The 18403-nt window shown below is 38.9% G+C and overlaps 1 protein-coding gene across 1 annotated transcript in view; it reads left to right on the forward strand.

Annotated features, from left to right (window-relative positions):
• AP4S1 (adaptor related protein complex 4 subunit sigma 1) overlaps positions 1-18403 on the forward strand; it is a 53857-nt gene that overhangs the window by 17471 nt on the left and 17983 nt on the right. Inside the window, exon 2 of the mRNA XM_027521404.1 lies at positions 18017-18226. Within this exon, the coding sequence (XP_027377205.1) occupies positions 18089-18226 (138 nt within the window). The 5' untranslated portion in view covers positions 18017-18088. The remainder of the gene's footprint in view (positions 1-18016; positions 18227-18403) is intronic.

Consider the following 18403-nt stretch of genomic DNA (forward strand, 5'->3'; position numbering starts at 1 on the left):
AGAAAAGCCTCTGAAGCAGCTGTCTTTATTACCCAGTTGGTAGATGAGAAAACTGAATTATCATAAAATTCCAGTAAGCAAAGAAACAAGCTGTTTCAGTGTATTAAAAAAGAATATATAACATATGAATTCCAAGGGAGGTGCTCCAAATTAGATGGAAATCTGCTACTGACCAGTATTGTTTCCTCTCATTTATGGATGGAGAAATTCAGCAACAGCTAAATAACTTGGAGGCCTATGGAATGAAAAACATGGTGTGGCAAATAGTATCGAGCACTCTCTATGTATGTTTTTCCTGGGTTAGGCCATACTGATTAGATGCTGTCAGCACATCGATTTTGAAAAACAGTATGTATTTTAAAGAAGTATGGCATTTAGAAATGCCACAGTAAATGGAACAATAGCTTCATTATTAAACTTTTAGTTTTGAGTTGGCTAATTTTGTAAAAATATATAATGTAGCTCAACATTTTTTAAACAAACTCTTTTTATGTGTAACACATTAAGTAAGATACGTCTTAAAACTTAGGGAAGAAAGCAAAGTAAGGATGGAAAACTAAAATTGCCCCTAATTCTACCATCCAGATTTAATTTAACTGCTTCCTTTCATGCTTATTATAGTAGCCCTGAACTTTGTATAATATACATGTGCATATATAAGTTTAGTAAATTTACAAAGCTGTGTAGATATTACCATGCAATTAAATCCAGATTTTGAAGATTTCATCATCCTGAAAAGGAACCCCACCCTTGTTTTCCCCCAAAACTTTCTCTCCTGGCCCTAGGTAACTACTAATATGCTTTCTATCTCTATAGATTAGCATTTTCTGGGCATTTAGTATTAATAGACTTTGTGCAATAGTATTTTGCATCTGGCTTCTTTCATTTAATGTAATGTTTTAAAGGTTCATCCATTTTGTATTAATAGCACAGCAGTATTGTTATCGAATAGGTTTCCCCTGTCTGTAGATACACCACATTTCTTTTAATCCATTCATTAGCTGGTGGACATTTGGTTTGTTTCTATTTTTTGTCTATTAAGTGTGATGCTTTTATGAACATTCATGTACAAGTAATTTTTATGGATATATGTTTTCATTTCTCTTCAGTATATATTGAGAAGTAGAATTTCTGGATAATGTGGTAAGTTCATGTTTAACTTTTTTAAAGAAACTGCCAAGTTGTTTTCCATAGGAGTTATAGTATTTATGCATGATACAAAATTAGTACACAGAAATCGGTTACATTCCTAAACACTGACAGTGAACTATAAGAAGGAGAAATTAAGGAAACAGTCCCATTAATCGTCACATGAAAATTCCCTGTCAGTCCACTGCCCTTGCACTGGGGGTGAATGTGGGTTCCATCCTCGGTTGGGGAACTAAGATCCCACAAGCCACAAGGCACAAAAAGAATAAAATACGTAGGCATAAACCTACCTAAGAGGTAAAAGACTTGTACTTGGAAAACCAGGGGACACTGACCAAAGGAACTGAAGATGACACAAAGAGATAGAAAGATACATTGTGTTCTTGGATGGGAGGAATCGATATTGTTAAAATGACCATACTACCCAAGGCAATCTACTGATTCAGTGCCATTCCTATCAAAATACCTGTGGCATTTTTCACAGAACTGGAACAAATAATTTAAAAATGTGTATGGAAACACAGAAGATCCTGGATAGCCTAGCCACTAGGCTACAAGGGAACCTCCTATATTTACAATAAATTTTAATTTATGAGAGTTGCAAAGATATTACAGAGAATTTCTGTATAGCCTCACCTATCTTCCCCAGTGTTATATTCTTGTGTTACTGTGGTACATTTGTCATAAAAAAACAACATAGGTAGCATTATTATTAACCAGACTCAGGCTGTTCATCAGTGTCCTTTTTTCATCAATGTTTTTCATCAATGTCCTTCTCTGTTCTGTGAGCCCCTGCAGGATACCATATTGCATTGTAGTCATTATCTCCTTAATCTTCTCTGACCTGTGACAGGTCCTCCTGCCTTCTTTGTCCTTCATGATCTTGACTGTTTGGAGGAGTATAACTCAGATATTTTTTAAAACGTCCTCTAATGTGGATTTGTTGTATTTTCTCATCATTAGAATGGGTTATGGGTTTAGGAAAGAATATCACAGAGATGAAGCATTCTCACCATGTCATATGGTGGAGGGATATGCCATCATTGATGATTTAGCCTTCATTACTTGCAGTGTGTGCCAGGTTTTCAACTGTAAAGATACTTTTTTTTCTTTTAAGGCTTTTAGTGAATTTGTTACAATATAGCTTCTATTTTATGTTTTGGTGTTTTGACTGCAAGGCATGTGGGATCTTAGCTCCCCAACCAGGGATTGAACCCACACCCCCTGGATTAGAAGGTGAAGTCTTAACCACTGGACGGCCAGGGAAGTTCCTAAAGTTACTAGTTTCCATTCCCATCTTCTGTTTTTTGAAAGTGAATCACTGGGTTCAGCTCACTCAAATGGATGGGAGATGGGGTGGGGAATTAAGCTCCACCTCCTGCAATCAGATCAGATCAATCGTTCAGTCCTGTCTGACTCTTTGCGACCCCATGAACCGCAGCACGCCAGGCCTCCCTGTCCATCACCAACTCCCGGAGTTCACTCAGACTCATGTCCATCGAGTCAGTGATGCCATCCAGCCATCTCATCCTCTGTTGTCCCCTTCTCCTACTGCTCCCAATCCCTCCCAGCATCAGAGTCTTTTCCAATGAGTCAACTCTTCCCATGAGGTGGCCAAAGTACTGGAGTTTCAGCTTTAGCATCATTCCTTCCAAAGAAATCCCAGGGCTGATCTCCTTCAGAATGGACTGGTTGGATCTCCTCGCAGTCCAAGGGACTCTCAAGAGTCTTCTCCAACACCACAGTTCAAAAGCATCCATTCTTCAGCGCTCAGCCTTCTTCACAGTCCAACTCTCACATCCATACATGACCACAGGAAAAACCATAGCCTTGACTAGATGAACCTTTGTTGCCAAAGTAATGTCTCTGCTTTTGAATATGCTATCTAGGTTGGTCATAACTTTCCTTCCAAGGAGTAAGCGTCTTTTAATTTCAGGCTGCAGTCACCATCTGCAGTGATTTTGGAGCCCAGAAAAATAAAGTCTGACACTGTTTCCACTGTTTCCTCATCCATTTCCCATAAAGTGATGGGACCGGATGCCATGATCTTCGTTTTCTGAATGTTGAGCTTTAAGCCAACTTTTTTACTCTCGACTTTCACCTTCATCAAGAGGCTTTTTAGTTCCTCTTCACTTTCTGCCATAAGGGTGGTGTCATCTGCATATCTGAGATTATTGATATTTCTCTTGGCAATCTTGATTCCAGCTTGTGTTTCTTCCAGTCCAGCATTTCTCATGATGTACTCTGCATATAAGTTAAATAAACTGGGTGACAATATACAGCCTTGATGTACTCCTTTTCCTATTTGGAACCACTCTGTGGTTCCATGTCCAGTTCTAACTGTTGCTTCCTGACCTGCATACAAATTTCTCAAGAGGCAGGTCAGGTGGTCTGGTATTCCCATCTCTTTCAGAATTTTCCACAGTTTCTTGTGATCCACACAGTCAAAGGCTTTGGCATAGTCAATAAAGCAGAAATAGATGTTTTTCTGGAACTCTCTTGCTTTTTCCATGATCCAGCGGATGTTGGCAATTTGATCTCTGGTTCCTCTGCCTTTTCTAAAACCAGCTTGAACATCAGGAAGTTCACGGTTCACATAGTGCTGAAGCCTGGCTTGGAGAATTTTGAGCATTACTTTACTAGCGTGTGAGATGAGTGCAATTGTGCAGTAGTTTGAGCATTCTTTGGCATTGCCTTTCTTTGGGATTGGAATGAAAACTGCCCTTTTCCAGTCCTGTGGCCACTGCTGAGTTTTCCAAATTTGCTGGCATATTGAGTGCAGCACTTTCACAGCATCATCGTTCAGGATTTGGAATAGCTCAACTGGAATTCCATCACCTCCACTAGCTTTCTTCATAGTGATGCTTTCTAAGGCCCACTTGACTTCACATTCCAGGTTGCCTGGCTCTAGGTCAGTGATCACACCATCGTGATTATCTGGGTCATGAAGATCTTTTTTGTACAATTCTTCTGTGTATTCTTGCCATCTCTTCTTAATATCTTCTGCTTCTGTTAGGTCCATACTATTTCTGTCCTTTATCGAGCCCATCTTTGCATGAAATGTTCCTTTGGTATCTCTGATTTTCTTGAAGAGATCTCTAGTCTTTCCCATTCTGTTGTTTTCCTCTATTTCTTTGCATTGATTGCTGAAGAAGGCTTTCTTAATCTCTTCTTGCTATTCTTTGAAACTCTGCATTCAGATGTTTATATCTTTCCTTTTCTCCTTTGCTTTTCACTTCTCTTCTTTTCACAGCTATTTGTAAGGCCTCCCCAGATAGCCATTTTGCTTTTTTGCATTTCTTTTCCATGGGGATGGTCTTGATCCCTGTATCCTGTACAATGTCACGAACCTCATTCCATAGCTCAGTATCAAAATGTATGTTTGGGATTCTTCTGTCCCATTTATTTATTTAAATCGGTCTGTACTCATGTATGGGGCTTCCTAGGTGGCATAGTGGTAAAGAATGCTCCTGCCAATGCAGGAGATGTGGGTTCAGTTCCTAGGTCAGAAAGATCCCCTGAAGAAGGAAATGGCAACCCACTCCGGTATTCTTGCCTGGAAAATTGCATAGACAGGAGAGCCTGGCGGGCTACAGTCCATGGGGTCACAAAGAGTTGGATGGCTACGACTAAGTGACTGAACTCGCATGCAGGCACTCGTGTATACTTATTTTATACTTTGAGTTATAATCCAGTACTGTTATTTGCTAGTCACATCTTTCTAGTTTTGGCTATTGGAAGCTCTTCCACATTGTCTGATGTATCAGTCTGGCTCTTCTTAGCACGTTTATTGTGATATAATTCACATAGCATAAAGATCATCCATTTACAGTATATTATTCAATTCTTTTAGTGTACTCATATATTTGTGCAACCATCACCATGACCCCACATTTCTCAGAACTCACCCTTCAAGCCTGCATCCCCTGGCAACCCTTTATCTACTTTCTGTCTCTGTAGATTTGCCTGCTCTGGACATTTCATATAAATAGACTGTGTCCTCTTTGTGACAGCTTCTTTCAGTTTAGCATGGTGTTTTTAACGTTCATCTGTTTGGTATCTTTTTATTTTTGTTTTTTTTGTTGTTGTTGTTGTTTGTTTTATTTCTTGTTTTTGCATGGTTTCTGTCTGGCCTTTTTAATCTTTATTCAAATGTTCCTTCTACATATTTTTAATCATATGGGTATAAATTTGGTGTTCTGCTTTTGTGACTTAACATTATGTTGTCCATATTTTCTCACTCATCTCATAATCTGCATATTTTAATAGTAAAAGGACACCTAGTTAGTATTCATTTAACATGATTCTTAGTTTGTAGTGTCTGGGCTTGTTTCATTTTTCACTACTGTAAATGATATTGCTTTAAACTTTTTCATGCATATGGATTTTTAATTATACCTTAGGATAGATCCCTAAGACTAAAATGCTTGAGTTGAAAAGTAGAATCATTTTCATGATTCTTTTTGTTGCATTCTACCAGGTTACAATATAGAACACTTACAAGTTAATTGTGGTGGTGTTTATGCCAAGTCATGGCTAACTCTTTGCGACACCATGGACTGCAGCAGGCCAGGCTTCCTTGTCCTTCACTACTCCCGGAGTAGTCCATTGAGTCGGTGATGCCATCCAACCATCTCATCCTCTGCTGCCCCCTTCTCTTCCTTCCTGTAATCTTTACCAGCATCAGGGTGTTTTCCAATTAATAACAAATTAAGAGATCACTTATTATATATATATATATACACACACACACACACACACACACACACATACATATCTGTCTCCTTATATAACCTTATCAGCACTTTTTTCTAATTTAACACACATAAAGGAAGGAAATAAAAGAAGTCAGCGTGCTAAATATTTTACAAGAACTGTATTATTACTTCATTTAATCCTTGCCACCAATTTGTAAGTTAGTTATTATTCTCAGTTGACAGTGCAAGGACTGAGTGCCAAATGCCCTTGGAGTTATAGCCAAAGGGCAGATACCAGAGATCAAGTGGTAGAAGATTATAGACATTCAAACCATTTCATTAAGAACTGAGCCCAGAGCGGGAAAGGGAGCCAAGTCACTGGGCCAATGGGACAAAGACCCAGGAAGGCCTAAGCTGGATTGGTTCAACAGGAGGTCTCTCTCTTTTTTTGCCAGTGCTGGGTCTTCCTTGCTGTGCACAGGCTCTAACTGCGGTGAGTGAGGGCTGCTCTTTGTTGCAGTGCACCGGTTTCTCATCACAGTGCCTTCTCTTGTGGAGCATGAGCTCTAGATGCGTGGGCTTCACTAGTCGCAGCTGGTGGGCTCTGGAGCGTGGACTCAGTAGTTGTGGCGCGAGGGCTTAGTTGCTCCATGGCATGTGGGATCTTCATGGACCTGGGATCCAACCCATGTCCCTTGCATTGACGGGCAGATTCTTATCCACTGTACCTACAGGAAAGTTCAACAGGAAGTCCTTTTGATGCATTCAAAAATACATCTCTTGGACTTCCCTGCGGTCCAGTAGTTAAGAGTCTGCCTGCCAGTGCAGGGGACACGGGTTCAATCCCTGATCTAGGAACTTCCCACACGCCATGGGGAAATCTGAAGTATAAACTTCAGTTAATAATAACGTATCAATTTCATTAATTGTAACATAAAATTACGACCAATCTAGACAGCATATTAAAAGGCAGAGACATTACTTTGCCAACAAAGGTCCGTCTCATCAAGGTTTTTCCAGTAGTCATGTATGCTGCTGCTGCTGCTAAGACACTTCAGTTGTGTCCGACTCTGTGCGACCCCATAGACGGCAGCCCAATAGACTCCCCCGTCATGTATGGATGGACTATAAAGAAAGCTGAGCGCCGAAGAATTGATGCTTTTGAACTGTGGTGTTGGAGAAGACTCTTGAGAGTCCCTTGGACTGCAAGGAGATCCAACCAGTCCATCCTAAAGATCAGTCCTGGGTGTTCATTGGAAGGACTGATGTTGAAGCTGAAACTCCAATACTTTGGCCACTTGATGTGAAGAGCTGACTCATTTGAAAAGATCCTGATGCTAGCAAAGATTGAAGGCGGGAGGAGAAGGAGATGACAAAGGATGAGAAGGTTGGATGGCATCACCGACTCAATGGATATGAGTTTGGGTAGACTCTGAGAGTTGGTGATGGACAGAGAGGCTTGGCGTGCTGAAGACCATGGGGTCGCAAAGAGTCAGACACGACTGAGCGACTGAACTGAACTGATGTACCGTACTAACTAAAATGTTGATAATAGGGGAAACTCTTTATGGAGTATATGAGAACACTCTATATGTTGAAATTTTTTGTGCGAATCTAAAACTGTTCTAAAAAATAAAATCTATTTAACTGAAAGACATCAGTGGGCCACAGCTAGCATTTTTTCCTCAATATTTTATTATAATGATATTCAAATATACTGCAAAGTTGAAAAGAATTTCACAGTGATTTCTCATATACTTGCCACTCCATTCTACCATTAATCTTTTACTATTTCATTCATACCTCAGTATCTATGGGGGATTGGTTCCAGGGCTCCCACACATACCAAAATCTGTGAATGCTCAGGTTCCTTATGTAAAATGGTGTCATGTTTGCATACAACCTACACACATCCTTCGTATACTTTAAAATAATTTAAAGTAGGGAGGAGGAGCCAAGATGGCGGAGGAGTAGGACGGGGAGAACACTTTCTCCCCCACAAATTCATCAAAAGAGCATTTAAACGTCGAGTAAATTCCACAAAACAACTTCTGAATGCCGGCAGAGGACATCAGGCACCCAGAAAAGCAACCCAACTCTTCGAAAGGAGAGAGAAGAAATACAGCTCCACCCACCAGAACACCGACACAAGCTTCCCTAAGCAGGAAACCTTGACAAGCCACCTGTACAAACCCACACACAGTGAGGAAACGCCACAATAAAGAGAACTCCACAAACTGCCAGAATACAGAAAGGACACCCCAAACTCAGCAATTTAAACAAGATGAAGAGACAGAGGAATACTCAGCAGATAAAGGAACAGGATAAATGCCCACCAAACCAAACAAAAGAGGAAGAGATAGGGAATCTACCTGATAAAGAATTCCGAATAATGATAGTGAAATTGATCCAAAATCTTGAAACTAAAATGGAATCACAGATAAATAGCCTGGAGACAAGGATTGAGAAGATGCAAGAAAGGTTTAACAAGGACCTAGAAGAAATAAAAAAGAGTCAATATATAATGAATAATGCAATAAGTGAAATTAAAAACACTCTGGAGGCAACAAATAGTAGAATAACAGAGGCAGAAGACAGGATTAGTGAATTAGAAGATAGAATGGTAGAAATAAATGAATCAGAGAGGATAAAAGAAAAACGAATTAAAAGAAATGAGGACAATCTCAGAGACCTCCAGGACAATATTAAACGCTACAACATTCGAATCATAGGGGTTCCAGAAGAAGAAGACAAAAAGAAAGACCATGAGAAAATACTTGAGGAGATAATAGTGGAAAACTTCCCTAAAATGGGGAAGGAAATAATCACCCAAGTCCAAGAAACCCAGAGAGTACCAAACAGGATAAACCCAAGGAGAAACACCCCAAGACACATATTAATCAAATTAACAAAGATCAAACACAAAGAACAAATATTAAAAGCAGCAAGGGAAAAACAACAAATAACACACAAGGGAATTCCCATAAGGATAACAGCTGATCTTTCAATAGAAACTCTTCAAGCCAGGAGGGAATGGCAAGACATACTTAAAATGATGAAAGAAAATAACCTACAGCCCAGATTATTGTACCCAGCAAGGATCTCATTCAAGTATGAAGGAGAAATCAAAAGCTTTTCAGACAAGCAAAAGCTGAGAGAATTCTGCACCACCAAACCAGCTCTCCAACAAATACTAAAGGATATTCTCTAGACAAGAAACACAAAAACGGTGTATAAACTCGAACCCAAAACAATAAAGTAAATGGCAACGGGAACATACTTATCAGTAATTACCTTAAATGTAAATGGGTTGAATGCCCCAACCAAAAGACAAAGACTGGCTGAATGGATACAAAAACAAGACCCCTACATATGTTGTCTACAAGAGACCCACCTCAAAACAGGGGACACATACAGACTGAAAGTGAAGGGCTGGAAAAAGATTTTCCATGCAAATAGGGACCAAAAGAAAGCAGGAGTAGCAATACTCATATCAGATAAAATAGACTTTAAAACAAAGGCTGTGAAAAGAGACAAAGAAGGTCACTACATAATGATCAAAGGATCAATCCAAGAAGAAGATATAACAATTATAAATATATATGCACCCAACACGGGAGCACCACAGTACGTAAGACAAATGCTAACAAGTATGAAAGGAGAAATTAACAATAACACAATAATAGTGGGAGACTTTAATACCCCACTTACACCTATGGATAGATCAACTAAACAGAAAATTAACAAGGAAACACAAACTTTAAACGATACAATAGACCAGTTAGACCTAATTGATATCTATAGGTCATTTCACCCCAAAACAATGAATTTCACCTTTTTCTCAAGCGCACATGGAACCTTCTCCAGGATAGATCACATCCTGGGCCATAAAGCTAGCCTTGGTAAATTCAAAAAAATAGAAATCATTCCAAGCTTTTTTTCTGACCACAATGCAGTAAGATTAGATCTCAATTACAGGAGAAAAACTATTAAAAATTCCAACATATGGAGGCTGAACAACACGCTGCTGAATAACCAACAAATCACAGAAGAAATCAAAAAAGAACTCAAAATTTGCATAGAAACGAATGAAAATGAAAACACAACAACCCAAAACCTGTGGGACACGGTAAAAGCAGTGTTAAGGGGAAAGTTCATAGCAATACAGGCACACCTCAAGAAACAAGAAAAAAGTCAAATAAATAACCTAACTCTACACCTAAAGCAACTAGAAAAGGAAGAAATGAAGAACCCCAGGGTTAGTAGAAGGAAAGAAATCTTAAAAATTAGAGCAGAAATAAATGCAAAAGAAACAAAAGAGACCATAGCAAAAATCAACAAAACCAAAAGCTGGTTCTTTGAAAGGATAAATAAAATTGACAAACCATTAGCCAGACTCATCAAGAAACAAAGGGAGAAAAATCAAATCAACAAAATTAGAAACGAAAATGGAGAGATCACAACAGACAACACAGAAATACAAAGGATCATAAGAGACTACTATCAACAATTATATGCCAATAAAATGGACAACATGGAAGAAATGGACAAATTCTTAGAAAAGTACAACTTTCCAAAACTGGACCAGGAAGAAATAGAAAATCTTAACAGACCCATCACAAGCATGGAAATTGAAACTGTAATCAAAAATCTTCCAGCAAACAAAAGCCCCGGTCCAGACGGCTTCACAGCTGAATTCTACCAAAAATTTAGAGAAGAGCTAACACCTATCCTGCTCAAACTCTTCCAGAAAATTGCAGAGGAAGGTAAACTTCCAAACTCATTCTATGAGGCCACCATCACCCTAATACCAAAACCTGACAAAGATCCCACAAAAAAAGAAAACTACAGGCCAATATCACTGATGAACATAGATGCAAAAATCCTTAACAAAATTCTAGCGATCAGAATCCAACAACACATTAAAAAGATCATACACCATGATCAAGTGGGCTTTATCCCAGGGATGCAAGGATTCTTCAATATCCGCAAATCAATCAATGTAATACACCACATTAACAAATTGAAAAATAAAAACCATATGATTATCTCAATAGATGCAGAGAAAGCCTTTGACAAAATTCAACATCCATTTATGATAAAAACTCTCCAGAAAGCAGGAATAGAAGGAACATACCTCAACATAATAAAAGCTATATATGACAAACCCACAGCAAACATTATCCTCAATGGTGAAAAATTGAAAGCATTTCCTCTAAAGTCAGGAACAAGACAAGGGTGCCCACTTTCACCATTACTATTCAACATAGTTTTGGAAGTTTTGGCCACAGCAATCAGAGCAGAAAAAGAAATAAAAGGAATCCAAATTGGAAAAGAAGAAGTAAAACTCTCACTATTTGCAGATGACATGATCCTCTACATAGAAAACCCTAAAGAGTCCACCAGAAAATTACTAGAAATAATCAATGACTACAGTAAAGTTGCAGGATATAAAATCAACACACAGAAATCCCTTGCATTCCTATACACTAATAATGAGAAAACAGAAAGAGAAATTAAGGAAACAATTCCATTCACCATTGCAACGAAAAGAATAAAATACTTAGGAATATATCTACCTAAAGAAACTAAAGACCTATATATAGAAAACTATAAAACTCTGGTGAAAGAAATCAAAGAGGACACTAATAGATGGAGAAATATACCATGTTCATGGATTGGAAGAATCAATATAGTGAAAATGAGTATACTACCCAAAGCAATTTATAGATTCAACGCAATCCCTATCAAGCTACCAACAGTATTCTTCACAGAGCTAGAACAAATAATTTCACAATTTGTATGGAAATACAAAAAACCTCGAATAGCCAAAGCGATCTTGAGAAAGAAGAATGGAACTGGAGGAATCAACCTACCTGACTTCAGGCTCTACTACAAAGCCACAGTTATCAAGACAGTATGGTACTGGCACAAAGACAGAAATATTGATCAATGGAATAAAATAGAAAGCCCAGAGATAAATCCACGTACATATGGACACCTTATCTTCGACAAAGGAGGCAAGAATATACAATGGATTAAAGACAATCTCTTTAACAAGTGGTGCTGGGAAATCTGGTCAACCACTTGTAAAAGAATGAAACTGGACCACTTTCTAACACCATACACAAAAATAAACTCAAAATGGATTAAAGATCTAAATGTAAGACCAGAAACTATAAAACTCCTAGAGGAGAACATAGGCAAAACACTCTCCGACATACATCACAGCAGGATCCTCTATGACCCACCTCCCAGAATATTGGAAATAAAAGCAAAAATAAACAAATGGGACCTAATTAACCTTAAAAGCTTCTGCACATCAAAGGAAACTATTAGCAAGGTGAAAAGACAGCCTTCAGAATGGGAGAAAATAATAGCAAATGAAGCAACCGACAAACAACTAATCTCAAAAATATACAAGCAACTCCTACAGCTCAACTCCAGAAAAATAAACGACCCAATCAAAAAATGGGCCAAAGAACTAAATAGACATTTCTCCAAAAAAGACATACAGATGGCTAACAAACACATGAAAAGATGCTCAACATCACTCATTATCAGAGAAATGCAAATCAAAACCACTATGAGGTACCATTTCACACCAGTCAGAATGGCTGCGATCCAAAAGTCTACAAATAATAAATGCTGGAGAGGATGTGGAGAAAAGGGAACCCTCTTACACTGTTGGTGGGAATGCAAACTAGTACAGCCACTATGGAGAACAGTGTGGAGATTCCTTAAAAAACTGGAAATAGAACTGCCTTATGATCCAGCAACCCCACTGCTGGGCATACACACTGAGAAAACCAGAAGGGAAAGAGACATGTGTACCCCAATGTTCATCGCAGCACTGTTTATAATAGCCAAGACATGGAAGCAACCTAGATGTCCATCAGCAGATGAATGGATAAGAAAGCTGTGGTACATATACACAATGGAGTATTACTCAGCCATTAAAAAGAATACATTTGAATCAGTTCTAATGAGGTGGATGAAACTGGAGCCTATTATACAGAGTGAAGTAAGCCAGAAGGAAAAACATAAATACAGTATACTAACGCATATATATGGAATTTAGAAAGATGGTAACAATAACCCGGTGTACGAGACAGCAAAAGAGACACTGATGTATAGAACGGTCTTATGGATTCTGTGGGAGAGGGAGAGGGTGGGAAGATTTGGGAGAATGGCAATGAAACATATAAAGTATCATGTGGGAAACGAGTTGCCAGTCCAGGTTCGATGCATGATGCTGGATGCTTGGGGCTGGTGCACTGGGACGGCCCAGAGGGATGGTATGGGGAGGGAGGAGGGAGGAGGGTTCGGGATGGGGAACACATGTATACCTGTGGCGGATTCATTTTGATATTTGGCAAAACTAATACAATTATGTAAAGTTCAAAAATAAAATAAAATTGGAGAAAAAAAAAATAAAGGGAATATTATTTGGCCAAAAAAAAAAAATAAAATAAAATAATTTAAAGTAATCTAGAAATAGCTCTAAATTACTTATAATACCTGATACAATGTAAATGCTACGTAAATAGTTGCCATTGCACAGCATATTCAAGTTTTGTTTTTTGTAACTTACTAGAATTTTTTTCCCAAATACTTTCAATCTGTGGTTGGTTGAATATGTAGATACAGAAACCACAGATCTAGAGGGCCAACTATACTTACTTTATCATACACCTAACTGTCTATCTATCTATCTACCTATCCATTAATTTATCTTAGTTTTTTGGTGTAAATTATAGGGAGTTTCCTGGTGGCCTCGTGGTTAGGGTTGTGGGCTTTCTCTGCAGTAGCTCCGGGTTCAATCCCTGGTCAGGGAACTGAGATCCCTCAAGCCACACAGCATGCCCCCCCAAATAAAGTAAATTATAGACATCAATACATTTCCCCCAAATACCTCAGCATATGTATCATTAACTAGAGTATTAGTTTCTTTTTATGTAAAATTTGTATATAATAAACAGTAAATCTTTACATTTGGTGAGTTTTGAAAAAAATCCATGTCTGTGTAATCCAAACTCCCCACAACTGCATTTTTTTTTTTTACACAATGAAATGTCATGGAAGATAGAGTACAGTCCACAAAATGTGAGCAAGTATTGTTTTACGAACTTCTGCTCGAATATGTATGTACCCGTATATGTAAAATATGTCACAATGTAAAATATATCACAAGAAAGTGAAACTCATTGGTCTGGTAGGGGAACTCAGAATGTAATTGAATAGTGACTATTTAGGGTGACAGATTTTGTAAAATGCAGTGATGGTTTAAAAGAAAAGATAGCCAACATTTTGTGGTTAGCAAGAGAGATTGGGATAGCCAGGAAAGGCTTGTCTCAGGAAAAGGTGATATATTATCATAATGATGTGGGCCCAAACTTACGTAGCGTTCACTTGATGCCAACTGCCAAACACTGTTCCAAGAATGTTACATGTACTAACTACTGCTCACAGCCTAGAAGGTCTAATAGTGTTAACATTATTCCCATTGTACTTCAGATTGAGTACGGGAAGATTAAGTAATTTGCCCAGAATCACAAGGCTAATAAGTAGTAGAGCCAGTCAAGTTCTGTCTAGTTAGTTCATGCTTTTGACTATTACACTCTGTGAATACTATATCATTTTGGGGGGTGGAAATTGGCTTTTTAACTTGAGAGATTTTATTTCAGTCACTTTCATGGGGCCAGAAAAAAGTTTTTGTCTGATATTACCTGAGTGTATGTGTGTGTTTTACAATATTGTGATTCTGGGGTACATAGAAAGCATTTAGAGCTCGAAAGGATGTTATTGTTCAGTTGTGAAGTTTCATGTCTGACTCTTTGCAACCCCATGGCTGTAGCCTGCCAGACTCCTCTGTCCATGGGGTTCTCCAGGTAAGAATACTGGACTGGGTTGCCATTTCCTTCTCCAGGAGAGCCATCATCAAATATCATCTTTGTTTCTAGAAAATTCCTGCTCTACTGTTTTCAAGTAGTGAATTGTTTGGTATTTTCCAAATTAATTGTGCAGCAGCTTTAGAAAAGATAATGTTGAGTTGATCATTCCCACAGCTACCTGAAGTTGATGCTTATTAAGCTTAAATGAACATTTAATGACACTAATACACCAAGTGAGATAGAGGCAACATGATAAATTAAAGGCAGCATTATATTATGAGTCAAGAGAGCAGAATTCAGGACTTCACTCTACATCTCAGGTTACTGGTTTTCCCATAAAGGGAGGGCACATCAGAGATGACAGATACAAGGTACGTATGTTGCCACACCCTGCTTCCTAACCCGAAGCTGACATTACTAATTATTCATGACATCGTTTTGTTCAGAACCTGAAAACAGCTTCAGAATCCTTCCCAGCACAGTGCTCGAAGCACTTAGTACAGTTAATCACAGTTGGCACCCAAGTTGAAATGTGTTTATCGTCTTTGGAGATGGCAACTATAAAGATTCTTCCAGTTCTAGCTCCCAGAAATACATCATCAGAAATATAAAAACTGTGCTCAATTCAATATTTACTTCCATCCTTCCAATCTCTCTTCTCTCTAAGCATTGTTTACGTCATGTAGGGGGCTCGTATTCTGCTGTGACTCTACCAGCCTCCCCTAAACTTGGCCTGTAGGCATGCTAGCACCCTCTGGGTAATGTCTTTCCCAGTAAAGTTTCCTTTCTTTATTCTTCCTTGATTTTTCATGTACATTCACACAGGTTCTTGGGTGTAGCATCTCGTAACTTCTTGGCAGTCAGAACCTCTTCCCCAGCCTGTGTGTTGTTGAAGGCAAAGATTATTAAGAGAGGAAGTTCATCCCTGCCCCCTGACCACTCCCAGCACTTGTCTAAGCATATTCCTTCTTATTGCCCTACCCTGGTTTCATAGTTATTTAATCTCCCTCCTCCCTCATAATCAGTAACCAGGGAAGGTGCTTAAGTCATTCATCTTAAGTTCTCAAACATGTACCTGTCTCCGAGTCTCTGCAATGTATATTTTGGTGTTGTACCAAATGTATACATTTGGTGTTATAATACAAATAGTTTACAGTTTTGCTTGTCTACTTTATTACCACTGTGTAATCCTACAGTTGTAAATTGTGTAATTGTTTATGAGCATGCAAAAAAAAAAATGATGTATTTCAGTCTTTAGATGCCTTCGGCTACTATTTTCAAATCTTGCGTGCTAATGAGTGTCAGTTCAGCGCGTCCTTGTTGGTCACCCTTTCTCTTGAAGTCAGTGGGAAGAAATGGTGTGCTTACAAGGTAGAAACCAATTTGATCCTTTGGTGTAGCATCTTAGTGGGGTCATTTTACATCTCATTTTACCACTTAATGCAGCTAGGGCATTTAAAGTCAAAGGTTTGGTCATGAGTACCTTTGAGACAATATTTTTTTTTTTTTTGTCATTTACCCAGCAGTTGGAATCCAGGGTATATTTCTAACTTTTTTAAAGATGGTTTTAAAATAACTTTGCTGAAAGGGAGTAAAAGAAAGGATGGTAATCGTAATTTATTAGTCATCTGCCATAATTTACTGGCAGTCATTTGTAAGGAGAATAAAAGCAGCACTTACTGCCAGATGATTAAATAACACAGAGGATGTTGCAATCCCACCTGCAATAGTGAGTTTATCTTCCTGGAACAGAGAGTGAATGACCGCAGGCCCCCCCGCTCCCCCACCCACCCACCCCACCCGCCGTGGCCCTGCTGTCAAGTCCCCAGCTGAGCCGGTCTAGATGGCATCCTGTTCTATGTGAATGCAGCAGCCCCAAGCTTTGCCAACCTGGATCCGGTTCTAACCTGCTCTTAATGTTTGGAATTGTTTTGAGATAACCACCTGTGTGTCAGGGTTCAGGATACGAGAGATGAGCTGGGAGGGCAAAAATATAATATAAAACTTAGTTCAAGTATTATAATCTGTTGCAACTCTTCTGTAAAATTATTCCAGTTTTTAAAATTTCACTTAAGTACTAACTATGCTTAACCTTAGTCTTTTGCACTGATTTTCAAAGATATTGCAAAATGTGAATATGATATTATGGTATTGGCTTTAGATGAGACAGCTCTGATGCTCGTGATGAAGGAACTGGCCATCGGTCAATATTGTGTGCTTCTGCGCTGATTATTTGGAAAACTAGTTAAGTATAAGAACAATGAACATGAGCTGCATTATAGCTGAGTTGGAAATAAAACCGCGAGCATGAACCCCTAGGAGTAGGAGTGTTAGGGGTCTGTCTTGTCCTCTGAGCTGTGTCTCATCCCTGACACACAGTCATCCAGGGACGCTGGGCGCCATAACATCCACAGAATTCAATTTGCTTGTCTTTGAAATGGGAATGACAGAAGTCCCTGCTGCAGAAAACTGTGAGAACTAAATAATGTATGTAAACTGCTCAGTACAGGACCTTGTAGGACTTGTTGTAGGACCTTGTTTGAGGACTTTGACAAATAATTGATGTTACTGTGGCTCCCAGCACTAACAAAAGAAGAACTTCAGTACAGATCCTATCTCCACTGTCCATAGAATAAAGTTCATATTCCTTAGCATCACTTCTAAAGCCAATTTTATCTTATGTGAGCAGCTCAGCTTCCTATGACCATTCTTCCTGCCCCTTGACCTGCAACCAAAGTGAACTTTCCCAGAGCTTTCATTCCCCTAATTTCTGTGCCCCAGAGTCACTCCCTCTGGGTCATTCTTCAAGGTCTTGCTTAAATGCCCGTCTCTGGGAAGCCGTTCCCAACTCTCCGGTGATGCTCCTTGCCCCTCCCTTTTGTGCACCAGAGAAGTTTGCCTGTCCCAGTAAAACTTACCACTTTGTGATGCTGTTACTTACTTACCTGCCCAGCACCTTCGCTAGGTGTCACGATCGGAATCAGAAATCATTACTTCTTCATCTCCATAATCTCTTTCTGGTGTTTGACACGTAGTTGGCACCCGAGAAGATTGGTGAAACAATGGAATGAATATGAGTAGAAGCACTGTGGATACTCAAAAATGTTTTTGGAGGATAACTAATGAAAATTTATTTATTAAAACCTCACTTAGTTCACAGGAGTGAAGACCAATGTTATCAGAAGACATTTTACTTCTGGTTTATCTGTGGAACACATTTAATATTATTCTTGAGGAATTGGATCTTGTCTTTCTGTTGTTCTTTTTGTCCTTCAGGTTCTGGTTACAGCCACCCCTCGCCATATCTTTTGAATTATACTTGGAAAAATAGTGGCTAGAGGAAAAAAAATGATAAAGTTTTTCCTCATGGTGAATAAACAAGGGCAGACCCGACTTTCTAAGTACTATGAACATGTGGAGATTAATAAGCGTACGCTTCTGGAAACAGAAGTCATCAAGAGCTGTCTCTCTCGATCCAATGAACAAGTAAGTCTGATTCTCTCTTTCATCTCTGCATCCAACTCAGTGTGGCAGATTTGTTATTACTGAGTCTCAAGGGCCATCGTTTTCTTTGAACCCCATTCTTTCAATAGCTATTAGAGAAAATAACAAATGAAGTGAAATGAAGACTGGCGCACAGCTCTCTTTACATCCCCTTAAGGA

The sequence above is a fragment of the Bos indicus x Bos taurus genome, chromosome 21, assembly GCF_003369695.1.
Source record: "Bos indicus x Bos taurus breed Angus x Brahman F1 hybrid chromosome 21, Bos_hybrid_MaternalHap_v2.0, whole genome shotgun sequence".
Classification (NCBI taxonomy): Eukaryota; Metazoa; Chordata; class Mammalia; order Artiodactyla; family Bovidae; genus Bos; species Bos indicus x Bos taurus.